General features: G+C 41.2%; 2 protein-coding genes across 2 annotated transcripts in view; one reads left to right on the forward strand and one right to left on the reverse strand.

Annotated features, from left to right (window-relative positions):
* Positions 1-17,316, forward strand: part of LOC132238332 (nuclear body protein SP140-like protein) — a 131,537-nt gene that overhangs the window by 107,315 nt on the left and 6,906 nt on the right. The window contains exons 8-10 of the mRNA XM_059703493.1: positions 8,786-8,890; positions 11,144-11,286; positions 12,437-12,478. Coding sequence (XP_059559476.1) covers positions 8,786-8,890; positions 11,144-11,286; positions 12,437-12,478 — 290 coding nt within the window. The remainder of the gene's footprint in view (positions 1-8,785; positions 8,891-11,143; positions 11,287-12,436; positions 12,479-17,316) is intronic.
* LOC132238330 (nuclear body protein SP140-like protein) overlaps positions 1-17,316 on the reverse strand; it is a 126,938-nt gene that overhangs the window by 14,824 nt on the left and 94,798 nt on the right. The window lies entirely within an intron of this gene.

Here is a 17,316-nt window from a genome sequence, read left to right on the forward strand (position 1 = left end):
ATACAAGATATCAAACTGTATTACAAAGCCACTGTTCTTAAAACAGCTTGGTACTGGCACAAGAACAGACATATAGATCAATGGAATAGAATAGAGACCCCAGAAATCGACCCAAACCACTATGCCCAATTAATATTCGACAAAGGAGGCAAGAGCATACAATGGAGTCAAGACAGTCTTTTCAATAAATGGTGTTGGGAAAATTGGACAGATACATGCAAAAGGATGAAACTAGATCACCAACTCACACCATACACAAAAATAAACTCAAAATGGATAAAAGACTTAAACGTAAGATGGGAAACCATAAAAATACTAGAGGAATCCACAAGCAGTGAAATTGCAAACATATGCCGAAGAAATTTCTTCTCTGATAATGCTCCTAGGGCAATGGAAACTAAAGAGAAAATAAACAAATTGGACTACATCAAAATAAAAACCTTTGCACAGCAAAGGAAACCATCAACAAAACAACAAGAAGACCCACTACATGGGAGAACATATTTGCCAATGATACCACCGATAAGGGTTTAATCTCCAACATTTACAGGGATCTCATGAAACTTAACAAAAGGAAGATAAACAATCCATTAAAAAAATGGGCAATGGACCTAGATAGACACTTTTCGAAAGAGGACATACAGAAGGCCGAAAGACATATGAAAACCTGCTCAAAGTCACTAATTATATGAGAGATGCAAATCAAAACGACAATGCGTTATCATCTCACACCTGTCAGAATGGCTATCATCAACAAATCAACAAACAACAAGTGTTGGAGAGGATGTGGAAAAAAAGGAACCCTTCTGCACTGCTGGTGGGAATGCAGACTGGTGCAGCCACTGTGGAGAACAGTATGGAGCTACCTCAGAAGACTAAAAATGGAACTCCCATTTGACCCAGTGATCCCACTACTAGGAATATATCCCAAGAAACCAGAAACACCAATCAGAAAGGATATATGCACCCCTATGTTCATAGCAGCACAATTCACCATAGCTACAATTTGGAAACAGCCTAAGTGCCCATCAGCAGATGAGTGGATTAGAAAACTGTGGTACATCTACACAATGGAATACTATGCTGTGGTAAAAAAAAAAAAAAAGGAACTCTTGCCTTTTGCAACAGCATGGATGGAACTGGAGAGCATTATGCTAAGTGAAATAAGCCAGTCAGAGAAAGATAAATACCACACGATCTCACTCATTTGTGGATTATAGAGAACAACATAGACAGATGAAAAGGGACAGACCCAAAGACTGAGAAACAGCGATCAGGCTATCAATCCCCAGAAGGAAAGTAGGGGAGGGCGGGGGTAAGGGGAAGAGATCAACCGAAGGACTTGTATACATGTATATAAGCCAAACCAATGGACATGGACAACAGGGGGATGGGAGCATGAGTTTGTGTGTGGGGGGGAGGTTGGGGGTTAATGGGGGGGATGAGGACACATTTGTAATATCTTAACTAATAATAAAAAAAGGGGAAAAAAAAGGCAGCAGAAATGTTAAACCTCTCAGAATGTAAAAAAAAAAAGAAAGAAAAAGAAAAACAGCCTCACAACCAGTCCTAACACACACACACACACACACACACACACACACACACACACACCAAAAAAAACAACAACAATATACTCAACAATCAAGCAAACAGCAACAAAACAATAGAAAGATAAAAGAAGAAAAAAAAATTGGGGGATAGTGAAGAAAGATAAGGGATATCTGTATAAGGATTTAGAGCAGTGGATTGGAAATAGGATATATAAGTAGGGTGAAATTTTGACAGGAGGTAAACAGAAGGAATAGGGAAAATCTAAAGCAGGAATAGGGTAACAGAAACAGGACAACAAAAGGGGAAAAGGGAGGGAGAGGGTTTTAGCATAGAGATAAAATTGAGGTAGGGAAAATTGATGCTAAAGGAACGGTGAAAATAGATTGGAGAACACTAATCCCAAAATAAAATAAGGAGAAAATAAAATGGCACTTTAAAAATGGTAAAATGGTAGCAGTAATAATACTGGTAAAAAATAAAAATGTAGTAATTAAAAGGGTAAAATCAGGTGATGGAAAAAGAAGAAAAAAATTGGTTTCTTAGTTAAAAGGTGAAAAAAGAAAAAAAAATATTTGCAGTAGTGAAGGTCCTTCGGTTCTTCTACTCCTTGGTCTTGCTCACCTTAGTCCTGCCAGGTATTCAGGAGAGTGTTGAATTTCCCTGCGATACACTGTCCCTCCGTGTTGTAAACCACAGTCCTAATTTTAAAGCAGGCCGTACTTGTGTCCCAGACTGCCTTAATTTGTATTTAGCTAAGAGTCAGTTTGTAGCTCGGCCTCTGGGTGGCAGTGTTTTGGGGTTGGCCTCTGAGGCTATGCGGTTTATCTATCCAGTAGCAAGGGTTTATTTTCTCTATTGCACTTAAAACTAGTTTGGGGAGGTCAACTATCCAGAGCTGGTTCTTTAATCGTTACCCTGCTCTGTGTTGTTGCTGGGATTGAAAATCCCTCTATAGGCCAGACCCTGTTAACTCCCAGGGACTGATCAGATTATTTTAATCCTTGATCTCCTTCAGGGTGGAATCTGGGTGTGACTGTGCCCCTCGCCTGGGGGCCAGGTAGGGGAGTCCCACCCTCCAGAGAGAATGGCTGCCCCGAGCCTGGGCCCAGGGGTGTCTCAGCACTCAATTCGCTGCCACCTCTCCCGCCCCCACCCCTCTATCCTCAGTCTCTCCCCAGATTCCACTCGTCTGCACCTTCTCTCTCACTTCAGCACTGGTGAGTGTCTGTATCAGAAATGTCTTATGAACAGGATTCAGTGAAAACAAACAAACAAACGCCGGCCGCGGAAATGGGGAAGGCTGAGTTTCTGTAAGCTCTTCTCTTACCAGCACTGCATGGTCCGGTCAGCTCTTCAGGCTGCCCCCTTTAGGCTCCGTCCTCCGTGATCACAGAACCCAGCTCTCAAATCCCCTGGCGCCAGGAATCCTTCGGATCTCCTTTCCCCAGTCAGGGGCTGTTCCTGTCCCAAAGGACTCGGCTGTCTGCCACTTGGTCTCCCTCTGACACTCTGGGCTCAGAGGTCTGGCAAACTTTCCTGCCCAGATCCCTGGTTTTTTTTTTTACCTTTCCAGGGGAGTTCTGCCCTTCCCGGCTGCAAACCATCTCACCAGCTGAGTAATTTTGCCAATTCTGGGTGGGTGTTATCAGTTTCAGCTGCTTACTCCATTTGCTCCGGGAGACAACCTGGGACATGTCTGCCTATATTGCCGCCATCTTCGGAAACTCAAGGTCACTTTAAAATATGTACATTTGAACTCCTTGCTGGGTTCTGGGTTCTCCCTTCATAAAGGCTCTTTATCAAGCACACTGTTTAAATTTACTGGATCAGTGGTAAATTAAGTTGTATTTGTTCCATCGTGTTGGATAAAGATGTGTTAAGTTCTCCAAATGATTGTATTTGCCAACTCCTCCTTGTTCTGTTGTTTTACTTTAAAATTTTTGATGCCATTTATGATTGTTATAACTTAGATACCTTCTTATTTTATAGTTCCCCTTTATCCTTATTAATGCTTTTTGCCTTCAAATATTTTTTCAGGATGCTAATATTGTTACATTAACTTCTATAGTTTTTACCCCTTTTCATAAGCCCCCCCATGCAGCTTTGTTTTCTGTCTCTTGTAAAGACACAGTTTTTTGTAATTTTCTCAGATAATCCTCACCTTTAAATAGTTATGTTTTATTTGGTACTTTCATTATGATGTGGACTTACACATCTATATTATTGCTAACCATTATTTTTGTGTGTTTCTGTGTCTCTTTCCTACTTTCTGAATGATTGAAATAGAATTCTATAATCTACCTTTTTCTCCACTGGTTTGGAAACTGGAGGTAAAATTTCTTTAACCATGCTGTAATCTCAACCGATGACAAAAATCTTATCATAGATTCCCTCAAATTCAACATCACATCGCCATCATTTAGCTATTATATTTTAACTAGGGGCCCGGTGCACGAAATTCGTGCACTGGGTGTGGGGGGGGGAGTGTCCCTCAGCCCAGCCTGCCCCCTCTCACATACTGGGAGCCCTCAGGCGTTGACCCCCATTACCCTCCAATCGCAGGATTGGCCCCTTGCCCAGGCCTGACGCCTCTGGCCTAGGCGTCCGGCCCGGGCAGCGGGGACCTGCAGTGGCAGCGGGGGGCGCCGCGATCGCGCGGGCTCCACCCCTACCCCTGCAGGATGCCTCTGGCTGAGGCGTCTGGCCCGGCCAGCGGGGACCCACAGCTGCAGCGGCCCCGCGATCGTGGGCTTCACTTTAGGCCCAGGCAAGGGGCCCCGAGCTCCTGGGACTGCCAGCTTTGACCGTGCCCAGCTCCCATCGCTGGCTCCACCTCTACTTCCTGCTATCACTGGCCAGGGCGGAAAAGGCACCTGATTCTCCGATCATGGCTGGGGGGCAGGGCAAAGGCGGCCCCAGGGCTGCCTTTGCCCTGCCCCCCAGCTTTTAGCTCCCCCCTGGGTTTCCGATCACTGTCAGTGGCAGGGGGCTTCTTCCTGCTTTCCCTTTCGCCTCCCTGCATTGTGCCTACATATGCAAATTAACCACCATCTTGTTGACAGTTAACTGCCAATCTTAGTTGGCAGTTAACTGCCAATCTTGGCAGTTAATTTGCATATAGCCCTGATTAGCCAATGAAAAGGGTATCGTCATACGCCAATTACCATTTTTCTCTTTTATTAGTGTTGATATTTTGTTACTAATTTCTTCACATTATAAATTTTAAAACATAATCATTTACTCAAATTTGTCATCATTTTATGTACTCACCATTGTTTCTTTCTTTGGTTTCAACTTTGGTCTAGCTGAATAAATCCTTGGTTCTTTTAGTGAGGGTATCTAAGTGTTATATGTGCAAATTTGCCTTTATTTTGAAAGAATTTTTTATTGATTTTTCTATAGAGAGAGGAAGATAGATAGATGATAGATTGATGTAGATAGATAGATATAGATGATATATGCTAGATAGATGATAGATAGATAGATGATAGATAGATAGATAGATAGATAGATAGATAGATAGATAGATGATAGATAGATAGATGATAGACAGATAGATAGATAGTAGATAGATAGAAATCCATGTGTAAGAGAAACATAGAAATATCAATCAGTTGCCTCTTACATGGGCTCCAACTGACCAGGGACCAAACCAGCAAAGTAGTTAAGTGCCATGACCAGGAATAACACACACAGCCTTTCTGTGCAAGGGACGGCACTCCAACCAACAGAGCCACACCATACAGAAAGAATTTTTTTGCCAAGATTAAAAATTCTAGGTCAAAGTTTATTTCTCTTCAATATGCTAATACTAGAGGCCCGTGCATGAAATTCGTGCACGGGAGGGTGGTGGCGTCCCTCAGCCCAGCCTGCACCCTCTCCAACCTGGGAGCCCTCAGGGGATGTCTGAGTGCCAGTATAAGCCTTATCCCACAGGGATCCCACAGGGATCCCACAGGGATCCCACAGGGATCAGGCCTAAACCGGCAGTTGGACATCCCTCTGGCAATCCGGGACCACTGGCTCTGAACCGTTCACCTGCCTGCCTGCTTGATAACCCCTAACCACTCTGCATGCCAGCCTAATAGCTCTCAACTGTCCGCCCTCCCACCCCCACACACACACCAGCCTGCTCGCCCTCAACTTTCCCCCCTGCTGGCCTGATCTCCCCCAATGCCCTCACCCCGCTGGCGTGATCACCCCTACCTGCCTCTGCCTCAGCCCTGCCACCATGGTTTGTCTGGAATGACTTCCAGAAGGTCCCCTGGTCTAATTAGCATTTTACCCTTTTATAAGTATAGATGCTTACTGCATTGTCTTCTAGACTCTATTGTGTGGCTGATAAATATTTTTCTTGTATTTTAACTGTCATTTTTTGGTTAATAAGCTATTTTTCTTGCCAAAATATCTTTTTTCAACTTTTGAATTATGAAAACTTTAAGGCTACTGAAAACTTGAATAATTTTACAGTAAACATAGACTCACAATTAGCATGTATTCTGCTTTATCTCATTTCTGTCCCTCTATTCATTTCCCTATTCATCCATTAACCGTCCTCAGCTTTGAAACATTTTAAAGTTGCAGACAATAATACACTTTCCCCCAAACACTTTAGTACACATATCATTAACTAGATTCAATATTTGTTTGTATTTCTTTTTCTTTTTGATAAAATTTACAATGAGATGTACAAATGCTAGATATTTCATCCTATGGATTCTGATTAAAGTGTTCTCCTGTAAAATCCTAATTGTTATCAAGAGACAGAATATGACCATCACCCTAGAACTTAAACAGCTCTCCTCTGAGGAGGACACTTTACTATCCTGGGATAATTAAGAGGGAGATGCTCTCTATTTTATACTGGTCAGAAAACAAATTTGCCCTCTGATTAGGGGAGCTACATTAACTCTACCTTCTAAAACTCTTTGCTATTCACACATCCTTGAATAGATACTCTGGGGCATGTGGAATTCCATGGAGAATTGCATCCCAACAAATTCACCTCACAAAGCACATTCTGGCTATTTCCCTGTGAGGACACCACTCCACCAGCCAAGATTAACCTGATCCCTGGAGTCTAGTAGTATATTCATTCAAATTGTTTCCTTCAGAATTTAACAAATTTCCTAAACCATATTTTTTTCAATCTTTAATTTCTTTATTGATTAAGGTGTTACATATGTGACCTCATTCCCCCCTTAAACCTCCCCAATCATGCCCTCGCCCCCCTGTTGTCTGTGTCCATTGGTTGGGCTTATATGCATGCATACAAGTCCTTTGATTGATCTCTCCCCCTTACCCCCATCCTCCCCTACTTTCCCTCTGAGGTTTGACAGTCTTATCGCTGCTTCTCTATTTCTGGATCTATCCCTTTTCATCAGCCTATGTTGTTCACTATATTCCACAAATGAGTGAGATCATGTGGTATTTATCTTTCTCTGATTGGCCTATTTCAATTAGCATAATGCTCTCCAGTTCCATCCATGCTGTTGCAAATGGTAAGAACTCCTTTTTTACCTCAGCGTAGTATTCCATTGTGTAGATGTACCACGGTTTTTTAATCCACTCATCTGCCGATGTGCACTTAGGCTGTTTCCAAATTGTAGCTATGGTGAATTGTGCTGCTATAAACATAGGGATGCATATATCCTTTCTGATTGATGTTTAATCCCAAGGGCACACATGGTGATCCTGAAAAAGAAGCATTTATAATTGTTCAGGTTCCTAAAGGGAACATATCAGCCATGAGTAGGGTTGGGTCCCTGATCACCTGTAACCTTAAAGTTTTCAGCTCTGTTCATTGTTGATGGGTTTTTGAAGGAGGTGGGGGAAAGAGAGTCCATCCAATCTGTTCTATTTCTCCATGATGTCCAATCTGTTATATTTCTCCATGATGTCTCCCGCAACCCTTCATCCAATGACTGAGAATCAGTGAGGGGACCATGTCCAGAAATGTTCTGCCTGGGAGATGCTGAGGCTGGCAGCAACCCTTGTTTCATCACATCTGATGGTGAATGGCAGACTCAGCATCTACATATGTGGTGGGAGAGATAGACAAGAGTGATTTCCTTCAGGACAGTCTTGAAAGACAAATATGATTAATGCTCTTCCACCTCCCACAACTCCTAGGTGTTTCATCCTCAGTTGCCTGGGTCTTTTGCTCTTCCTTCACTACCAAAAATATGGAGGGGGGAATATATTGTGTACCATTCCATTGGCTGTAACCTCATCTCCTCATCATTCATTCCAATAATCTCCCATTGTCACTCACATTTTTTATCCACAAGGGTCAGATACAAGCAGGGCAAAGGCATTTTCAAAAAATATAACCAAAATTATATCCAAAATCTGTAGGCACTCTGAAGAGTGGGGAAGAACAATGCATCCTCACCAGCAATGGTCAGAACAGAATCCAGATTTTCACAATTGATCTATATAATGCCATTAATTCCCCACCACTTTTGTCCTTATCACAATGCAGGAAGGAGCTGATCCCTTTCTGTCTAGATTGGGGAAAGCTGCCTTCAGTGACAAAATACCCATAATAGAGAAGTGTGTGGACAGGAAGAGATGAGGTCATAGAGTTAGATGATCAGAGCATTGGGTGTAGCCTTTTATAAAGGGCACACCACTGTCAGACTGTAATGGTCCAGCAAGTCATGCAATTTGCAGATTGTTCTTGCACTTCCTCAGCTCCTCTTTTAGCTTTGGAGAAAGTTGATGTGAGGGACAAATGAGGCAAAGTAGAGAACATGAATAGCAGGTAGACACTATCTTCAGGGTTAACTCATCATTATCCTCTCCCTGAGTCAGAGCTCAAACGGGGAGATACAAGTATAGTCTCTGATATTGTCTCCAGCTACCTAACTGCGCTGGAAGAGCATAGATGGAGACCTTCCTTCAGAACGTGATAGCAGCTGTATGTTTCATTGTCATGGAAGAATCAGGAGAGAGGATGACTGCATTGAGAGTTACTATAGTTTTATAGAAGCCTGATATCTCTACTCAGGCATTCTGATTGTGTGATATTTAAGAGGTGAGATGAAGGTAGGCATTCTGTTGTTATGCATCAAAAATGCCACTGACAGAAAGACTTTGAAACTCTGAAGATTTGTGAGATAAATTTTCCTAAGTACCCCTATGTCTTTATAGAAACAATCTCAACTTGGGAGGAAGTTGTATTTGTGCTGTTGTAAAATGAGATACAATGAAGAGTCTTCTCTTTCAGGGACAAAAATGCGCACAGATGAGACTGTGGATTTTAAGGCTGAAATACTTCCTGTGACCTGTGGGGAGATGGTGGGCATGTTAATTAAGAGAAAATTGAAACGAGGTAAATTTCAAGGTCTACTTTCACTTATAACCCCATCCATGAAGGAATCACAAAAAGTAATGGAATTACCCATGTAAATTACCCATTGTTTAAGGAATTGGGGCCCCAGTTTTGTCTTGAGAAGAGGTAGGGATCTCTAAGATGATATTTTTACATTTTAAGAAATGGTGCATATTAAGTGCTCACTTCCAGAGTTCACAAAATTTAAAATCAGAAAACCTGAGTCCCAGTCTCAGCTCTGCCAAGAGTGACTTAGTAAAGAATGGGATTTTTCTGAGCCTGAAACTTCTCATCTAATAAATGGATAATAATTAAAAACCTTCCTCCTGGTGTGACTTTGAGACAATGTACATAATGACTGTAAAATGTTTTCTGATTTGAACATTATAAAGCTTTCCAATAGTTGTCTATAATGATGAACCCCATATCAGATTAATCTTAATGTGGGTATGTGAAAAAATAATGTTTGCATCAAAACTATTTTTAAACAGCTTTACTGAGATATAACTCACATATATACTAGTAATTCACCATTTTAAGCGTAGAATTCACTGTTGAGCTTTTTGTTTCTGTTTTGTTTATTCACAAGATTATAAAACCATCATTACAATCTAATTTTAGAACAGTTTTTTCCTCCACTAAAAGAAACACCATGTCTCTCAGTAGTCAATACCCACTCCCACCTCACCCCACCATCTAGCTCTATGCAACCATTCATATATTTTATGATCTATAAACTGGCCCATTCTAAATATTTTACATCAATGGACTCATATAACATGTGCTTTTCTGTGACTGGTTTTTACTCAGCATGATGTTTTCCAGGTTCATATGTATATATCATCCATTATACTTCATTCTTTTTTATTTTCAAATAATATAACAGTCCATCGTGTTGAAACACAATAATGCATTTATCTATCAGTTTGGGTTTTCTCACCCTTTCACTATTATGAATAATGCTGTTTTGAATAAAGATTTTGGTGAACCTAGTTTTTTAATTCTTTCCACTATATACTCTGGAGTAGAACTGCAGGATTACATGGCAATTCAATGTTGAACTTATTGAAAAAAAATTGAAAATATTTGCCACAGTATGGCACCAGTTTATATTCCCACCAGTAAAATCTGAGTGCTCTCATTTCTCTGCATCCTCACCAACAATTGTTATTGTCTGTCTTTTTCTTTACGGCTATCCTAGAGGGTGTGATGTGGTATCTCAATAAGGTTTTTATTTCCTTTTTTTAATGAATAATGTTGTTACATATATGACTATCTTTTATCCTATATAATAAAAGCCTAGGTGGCATCACAAGATGGCTGCCACAAGATGGCCGGCAGGTGAGGGCAGTTGTGGGTGATCAGGCCTACAGAGGAGGGCAGTTGGGGGTGACCAGGCCTGCAGGGGAGGGCAGTTGGGGGCGACCAGGCCTGCGGAGGATGACAGTTGGGGGTGACCAGGCCTGCAGGGAAGGGCAGTTGGGTGCAACCAGGCTGGCAGGAAAGGGTAGTTAGGGGCGACCAGGCCAGCAGAGGAAGGCAGTTGGGAGTGATCAGGCCTGCAAGGGAGGGCAGTTGGGGGCTATCAGGCCAGCAGGGGAGCAGTTAGGCATCAATCAGGCCAGCAGGGGAGCAGTTAGGGGATGATCAGGCTGGCAGGCAGAAGCAGTTAAGGGCAATCAGGCAGGCAGGCTGGCGAGCGGTTAGGAGCCAGCAGTCCCGGACTATGAGAGGGATGTCCAACTACCCACAGGGATTGGGTCTAAAAGCAGTCAGACATCCCCCAAGAGATCCCAGATTGGAGAGGGTGCTAGCCAGGCTGAGGGATACCTTCTCCCCCACCCCCCATGCACAAATTTTGTGCACTGGGCCTCTAGTCTATATATAAGTAAAATTTTCCAATGAATAATTTTTCACAATTACTTTAAAGTCAGTTATTCATGATTTCACGTAAAAAAAAAATATCAGCTCAATAATTCCATTGAACTGGAAGAAAATTAATGTAATACAGGGCACAGATATTGCCTTAATGTCATTGTAAGCAGCAGAGCAGGGCCCCCACTTGAGATTTCACTCCAAAGTAGGAAATCTCCTTACAAGAGACTTACAGGCTGGGTTTGGGGATTCTCAAGTATGAAAGGTGAGGTCACACTCATCTGTTAGTGATCTTTAACCCAAATTGGGTGGCTGTAGATCCAGTGTCTGAGCTCTGAGGACAAGGGGTTTTCAGGATCAATTATCCCGGTCTTACAGGAGCCACGGTGAAGTGCATAAGGAGAGAGGATGGAAATTGGTTCACCCCAAGGGAATTTGAAGTTGCAGGAGGCTATGAAAAATCAAGTAACTGGAAGAACAGTGTGTGCTGTGGTGGGAGAACCCTAAAATGGATGATACAGGTATTCCAATGATGGGGCAGGAGATGTGACTTTCCTTGAACTTGAAGAAAAGGTCACTATTTGCTCATAAAATATATGTTGAGTCATGGCTAGAGCTCTGAGGTCCCCTGACTTTATTCTTGTCCTGGAGGGAGGTGCCCCACACTCTTAAGTCAGTACAAGGCAGCACATTGATGTCAAAGGGGCTCGGTTGGAGTAGGTGCGGGAGTAGAGAGAAGTCATTATGACTCAGGTGCTTGCAGATAACTTTAGCCACTGAAAGAAAGGAGACCATCTACAGTTAAACAAGTGGTCAGAAGGCACTCCTGAGAAAGAGTGGTGTGAAAACCAGAACCATGACTAACATGGCTCCACAGATTGAGGTAGATGGATTGTGTGTGATAAGGCATAATTTATCAATTGGGGTTTTGGGGTTTTTTGGAGGGATTTAATGCCAGGCTAAGGATTTTAAACTCATAGCATAAACAATGCAGAACCAGGGAAGTCTCCTGAGGTGTGAAATGACATATTTGAAACAGTATCTCAGACAACATGGGGCCTGGAAATGACTTCACTGTCTTTTAGCTCTAGACACTTGTAGTGAACCTAGAATGCTCAGCTCCAATGTCACCCCTCTCTGAATATTCCCTGACTCACCTGCCTTGTCATCCCTTCCCTAGGCCCCCTGACCACACTATTAAAGCCTTTCTCATAGTTTTATACTTATCCTTTCATGCAACCCCTTGCTCTCCTAGATCTCTCTAGGGTTTATACATCTTTGTGTGCCCAACATTGTGCAGAGTATCTGACACCCAATAGCTGTGGGACAAGTGTGTGTAAGTTGAGCAGCCCTGGTGTGAGGAAATAACTTGAGTGGCACTGGTGGGAATGGAAAGGAAGTGAAAGCTGTCAAAAAGATTGTGAAGGAAATGAAAACTTAAGTAAATAAGAACACAAAAGGAAAGGAAAAAATTCTAAGGAGGATTTTCCAGCTACTATTAATGAATTCTAGAATAACATTGAGGAGGGGAAGATGGGTTCTCATTTAGACATCTTGGTTTGAGCTGACAGTGGAACATCCAAGTAGAAATATTTGGGAGGAGGTTGCAATGCCAGACTCACAAAACATGAACACAGGCTAACTATACACTTGGATCTTTTAATCTTTCAGCAAGGATATCTACTTAAACCTCCACGTGGTGTGAAGAAAAAGGTGATTATTACTTTATACAAGTTCTTTTTTTAATCTATATTGTTCAAAGTATTACATAAATCCCCTTTTCCCCACATTAACCTCTTCAAGCCTGCTCCCATCCCCCACCCCAACCCCAACCGCCCCCAAGTCCCTCACCACCCAATTGTCTATGTCCACAGACAATTGTATGTGCATACAAGTTCATGGGTTGATCTCTTCCCACCCACCCTCCCCTGCCTTCCCTCTAAGGTTCAATAGTCTGTTCATGCTTCTATGTCTCAGGGTCTTTTTGTTCATCAGTTTATTTGGTTCATTAGATTCCATATATAAGTGAGATCATGTGATACTTATCTTTCTCTGACTGGCTTATTTCACTTAGAATAATATTCTCCAGGTCCATCCATGCTGTTGCAAATGGTAAGAGTTCTTTCTTTTTTTATTGCCACATAGTATTCCATTGTATAAATGTACCACCATTTTTTATTCACTCATCTGCTGATGGGCACTTAGGTTGTTTCCAAATCTTTTTTTATTAAAATTTCATATGTGAATTTTTAATTTATTGTTTAAAGTATTACATGTCTTCTTTTCCCCCAATTGACACCCCCACACACACAACTCCCACCCACAAGGGCAAGCCCCCACTGCCCCAGTGTCTGTGTCCATTGGTTATGCTAATATGCATGCATACAAGTCCTTTGGTTGATCTCTAACCACCCCCTTCCCCTGCCTTCTCTCTGAGGTTGGATGGTCTGTTCAGTGCTACCTTGTCTCTGGATCTATTTTTGTTCATCAGTTTATGTTGGTCATTATACCCCACATATGAGTGAGATCATGTGATATTTATCTTTCTCCAACTGGCTTATTTCACTTAGCATATGCTCTCCAGTTCCATGCATGCTGTTGCAAATGGTAAAAGTTCCTTATTTTTTATGCCAACGTAGTATTCCATTGTGTAGATATACCACAGTTTTTGAATCCACTTATCTGCTGATGGGCACTTAGGCTGTTTCCAAATCTTAGCTATTGTGAATTGTGCTGCTATGAACATGGGGATGCATGTATTATTTCTGAGGAGTGTTCAGGTTTCTTAGGATATATTCCTAGAAGTGGAATCACTGGGTCAAATGGGAGTTCCATTTTTATTTATTTTTTTAAAATATATTTTATATATTTTTTACAGAGAGCAAGTGAGAGGGATAGAGAATTAGAAACATCCATGAGAGAGAAACATTGACCAGCTGCCTCCTGCACATTCCCTACTGGGGATGTGCCCGCAACCAAGGTACATGCCCTTGACCGGAATTGAACCTGGGACCTTTCAGTCCGCAGGCCCATGCTCTATCCACTGAGCCAAACCGGTTAGGGCAAGGGAGTTCCATTTTTAATTTTTTTGAGGAAACTCCATACTATTTTCCATAATGGCTGCACCAGTCTCCTTTCCCACCAGCAGTGTACTAGGGTTTCCTTTTCTCCACAACCTGGTTAATATTTGTCATTTGTTGATTTATTCATGATAGCCATTTAACAGGTGTGAGGTGATATCTCATTGTCATTTAGATTTGCATTTCTTGGATGATTAGTGACTTTGAGAATTTTTTCCATGTCTACTGACTTTCTATATGTCCACTTTGAAGAAGTGTCTATTTAGGTCATTTGACATTTTTAATTGGATTGTTTGTCTTCCTTTTGTTAAGTTGTATGAGTTCTCTATAAATTTTGAAGATTGACCCCTTATTGGATGTATCATTTGCAAATGTGTTCTCCCATGTGGTGGGCTCTCTTGTTGTTTTGTTGATGGTTTCTTTTGCAGTACAGAAGCTTTTGGTTTTAATGTAGATCAATGGAATAGAATAGAAATCGACCCAAGCCATTATACTCATTAATATTTGACAAAAGAGGCAAGAGCATACAATGGAACAGAAACAGTTTCTTCAATAAATGGTGTTGGGAAAATTGGACAGGTACATGCAAAAAAATGAAACTAGACCACCAACTTAACAACATACACAAAAATAAACTCAAAATTGATAAAAGACTTAAATGTAAGACATGAAACCATAAAAGTCTTAGAAGAAACGATCGGCACCAAAACTTCAGACATCTCTCATAGCAATATGTTTACCAATACATCTCCTAGGACAATGAAAACTAAGGAAAAAATATAAAAGGTTTTTTTAATTAATTTGTTTATTTTTTATTGCTTAAAGTATTACAAAGGGCATTACATATGTGTCCATATTTCCCCCCGCCCTAGACAGTCCCCTAGCCTCCCCTATCCCCTGGTGTCTTATGTCCATTGGTTATGCTTATATGCATGCATACAAGTCCTTTGGTTGATCTCTTACCCCCCTACCTCCTGCACCCACCCTCCCTGGCCTTCCCACTGCAGTTTGACAATCTGTTTGAGGCAGCTCTGCCTCTGTATCTATTATTGTTCAAAAGTTTATAATGGTCTCTATTATCCATGAATGAGTGAGATCATGTGGTATTTTTCCTTCATTGACTGGCTTATTTCACTTAGCATAATGCTCTCCAGTTCCATCCATGCCGTTGCACATGGTAAGAGTTCCTTCCTTTTTAGAGCAGCATAGTATTCCATCGTGTAGATGTACCACAGTTTTCTAATCCATTCATCTACTGATGGGCACTTAGGCTGTTTCCAGATCTTAGCTATGGTGAATTGTGCTGCTATGAACATAGGGGTGCATATATCCTTTCTGATTGGTGTTTCTGGTTTCTTGGGATATATTCCTAGAAGTGGGATCACAGGGTCAAATGGGAGTTCCATTTTCAGTTTTTTGAGGAAACTCCATACTGTCTTCCATAGTGGCTGCACCAGTCTGCATTCCCACCAGCAGTGCACAAGTGTTCCTTTTTCTCCACATCTAATTTTATATGGTGTAGCATCTTTTTTATGGTTACTCAGTTGTGTAATTAACATTGTTGCCTCTTCTCCTGGTTCCTCCCTTCATTTTATTTAATTTATTTATTTTGTATGTGCCTTCAGATTTGTTCCATTGAATATCTGGTTGAATGCAAGGTAATCTTTGAATGTTAAACCATTTGAGATGAGGATAATAAAGAGCCATCAAAATAGATTTCATAGCTGAGTTTTAGCTACAGATGCAGATATTGTCAGGGAATCCAAGTTGTAAAAGCAGACATAATTATGGAATACATAAAAATATTTCTTAATAAGGTCACAGGCTCATTTTTGACTCAGACCAGATATTTTTAATAAAGGATACTATTTCTAACTTTAATAAAATCTGATGAAGCAAAATTTGATCACCATCATCTAGATGAACCAGGTTTAGTACTGAGTCTACCTTGAGACATGTATGAAACCATACACTATTTCTTGAGATAGGAAACTAAAAGCATATTTATTTTCTGCTCTTGTTTTACATAATCTTCCATCCTTCTATAAAATATACACACAGACTTACAATATTCTTTCTCAGGAAAAACTTATTGGCAAAGGTTTCCTAAGGATGGTGCTGTTGGGAGGGAGCTTTTGGGAACTTGAAGTGTCTTACATGAGGGGATGACCTAATAAATTCCTTACTTTGATGCCAACCCTTTTGGTTCCACCTCAGGGGCTTTGCAGGCCTCCTGACTGTCTATGAAAGTGATTTCTCTCTCTATAGAAAAAGATTATGGAGGCAATAAACAAAATACATAATGTGAGGTGTAGCTTAAGGATAAAGTGATAGCTTTTTCAAGATTGAGTATGAATGAGAAATTAAGAAGAAGGGGGAGGTGAAAAGAGTCATTCTCATATACTCCAGGTAGAAATGACCATCCAAGACTTTCATAGTATGTACATTAGGTTACATATAGCTGTCTAGGCCCGTGGTCAGCAAACTGCGGCTTGCGAGCCACATGAGGCTCTTTGGCCCCCTGAGTGTGGCTCTTCCTAAGCCTTAGGAGTACCCTAATTAAGTTAATAACAATGTACCTACCTATATAGTTTAAGTTTAAAAAATTTGGCTATCAGAAGAAATTTCAATCGTAGTACTGTTGATATTTGGCTCTGTTGACTAATGAGTTTGCTGACCACTGGTCTTGGCCTTTAGATAACCTGATGTTCTAGGACTTTTGACCCACCAGTCCTTGGCATATTATACCCATTGGGTTTACTGAAGATAAATTATTCTTTTACCTATTCAGTGACTACTTTAAATAGTACTGTCTCTATTATTCTCTGTGTGTCTAGAGCAGGGGTGGGCAAACTTTTTGACTCGAGGGCCACAATGGGTTCTAAAACTGGACCGGAGGGCCGGAACAAAAGCATGGATGGAGTGTTTGTGTGAACTAATATAAATTCAAAGTAAACATTATTACATAAAAGGGTACGGTCTTTTTTTTTTTTTTAGTTTTATTCATTTCAAACGGGCCGGATCTGGCCCGCGGGCCGTAGTTTGTCCATGGCTGGTCTAGAGTTATTCAATCTGGAGTACCTAAAAGAGCTAGCAACTTCCAACCCACAGGTTCTATCCTTATCCATGGGTACAACACTTTGCAGCAACAAGGTTCAGTTACCCCTATATTTTGTGTCTCCTTGATGAAGAATTGAAGTGTCTGATCTCAGGACCCATTACTACCTCGGTGGATCCACTGTGCCTCCCAGAACTTCTCTTGCTGATGGAGTCCTGGTTTCTCATAACATTAGTGTCACACTTGGCGCCACATGACAGCTTGCTGTCTCTTGATGAGGGCCACTTATCCTTTCTGGTGACAGCTGCTGTATTGTCAAATATCTGAAATACTCATCCACAACTATTATTGGTTTTATGCTAGTATTTTCTAAAGAGATAGCAAGTAATCTCTTTTCCTACATGAAATAATAC

The sequence above is a fragment of the Myotis daubentonii genome, chromosome 7, assembly GCF_963259705.1.
Source record: "Myotis daubentonii chromosome 7, mMyoDau2.1, whole genome shotgun sequence".
NCBI classification, from domain to species: Eukaryota; Metazoa; Chordata; class Mammalia; order Chiroptera; family Vespertilionidae; genus Myotis; species Myotis daubentonii.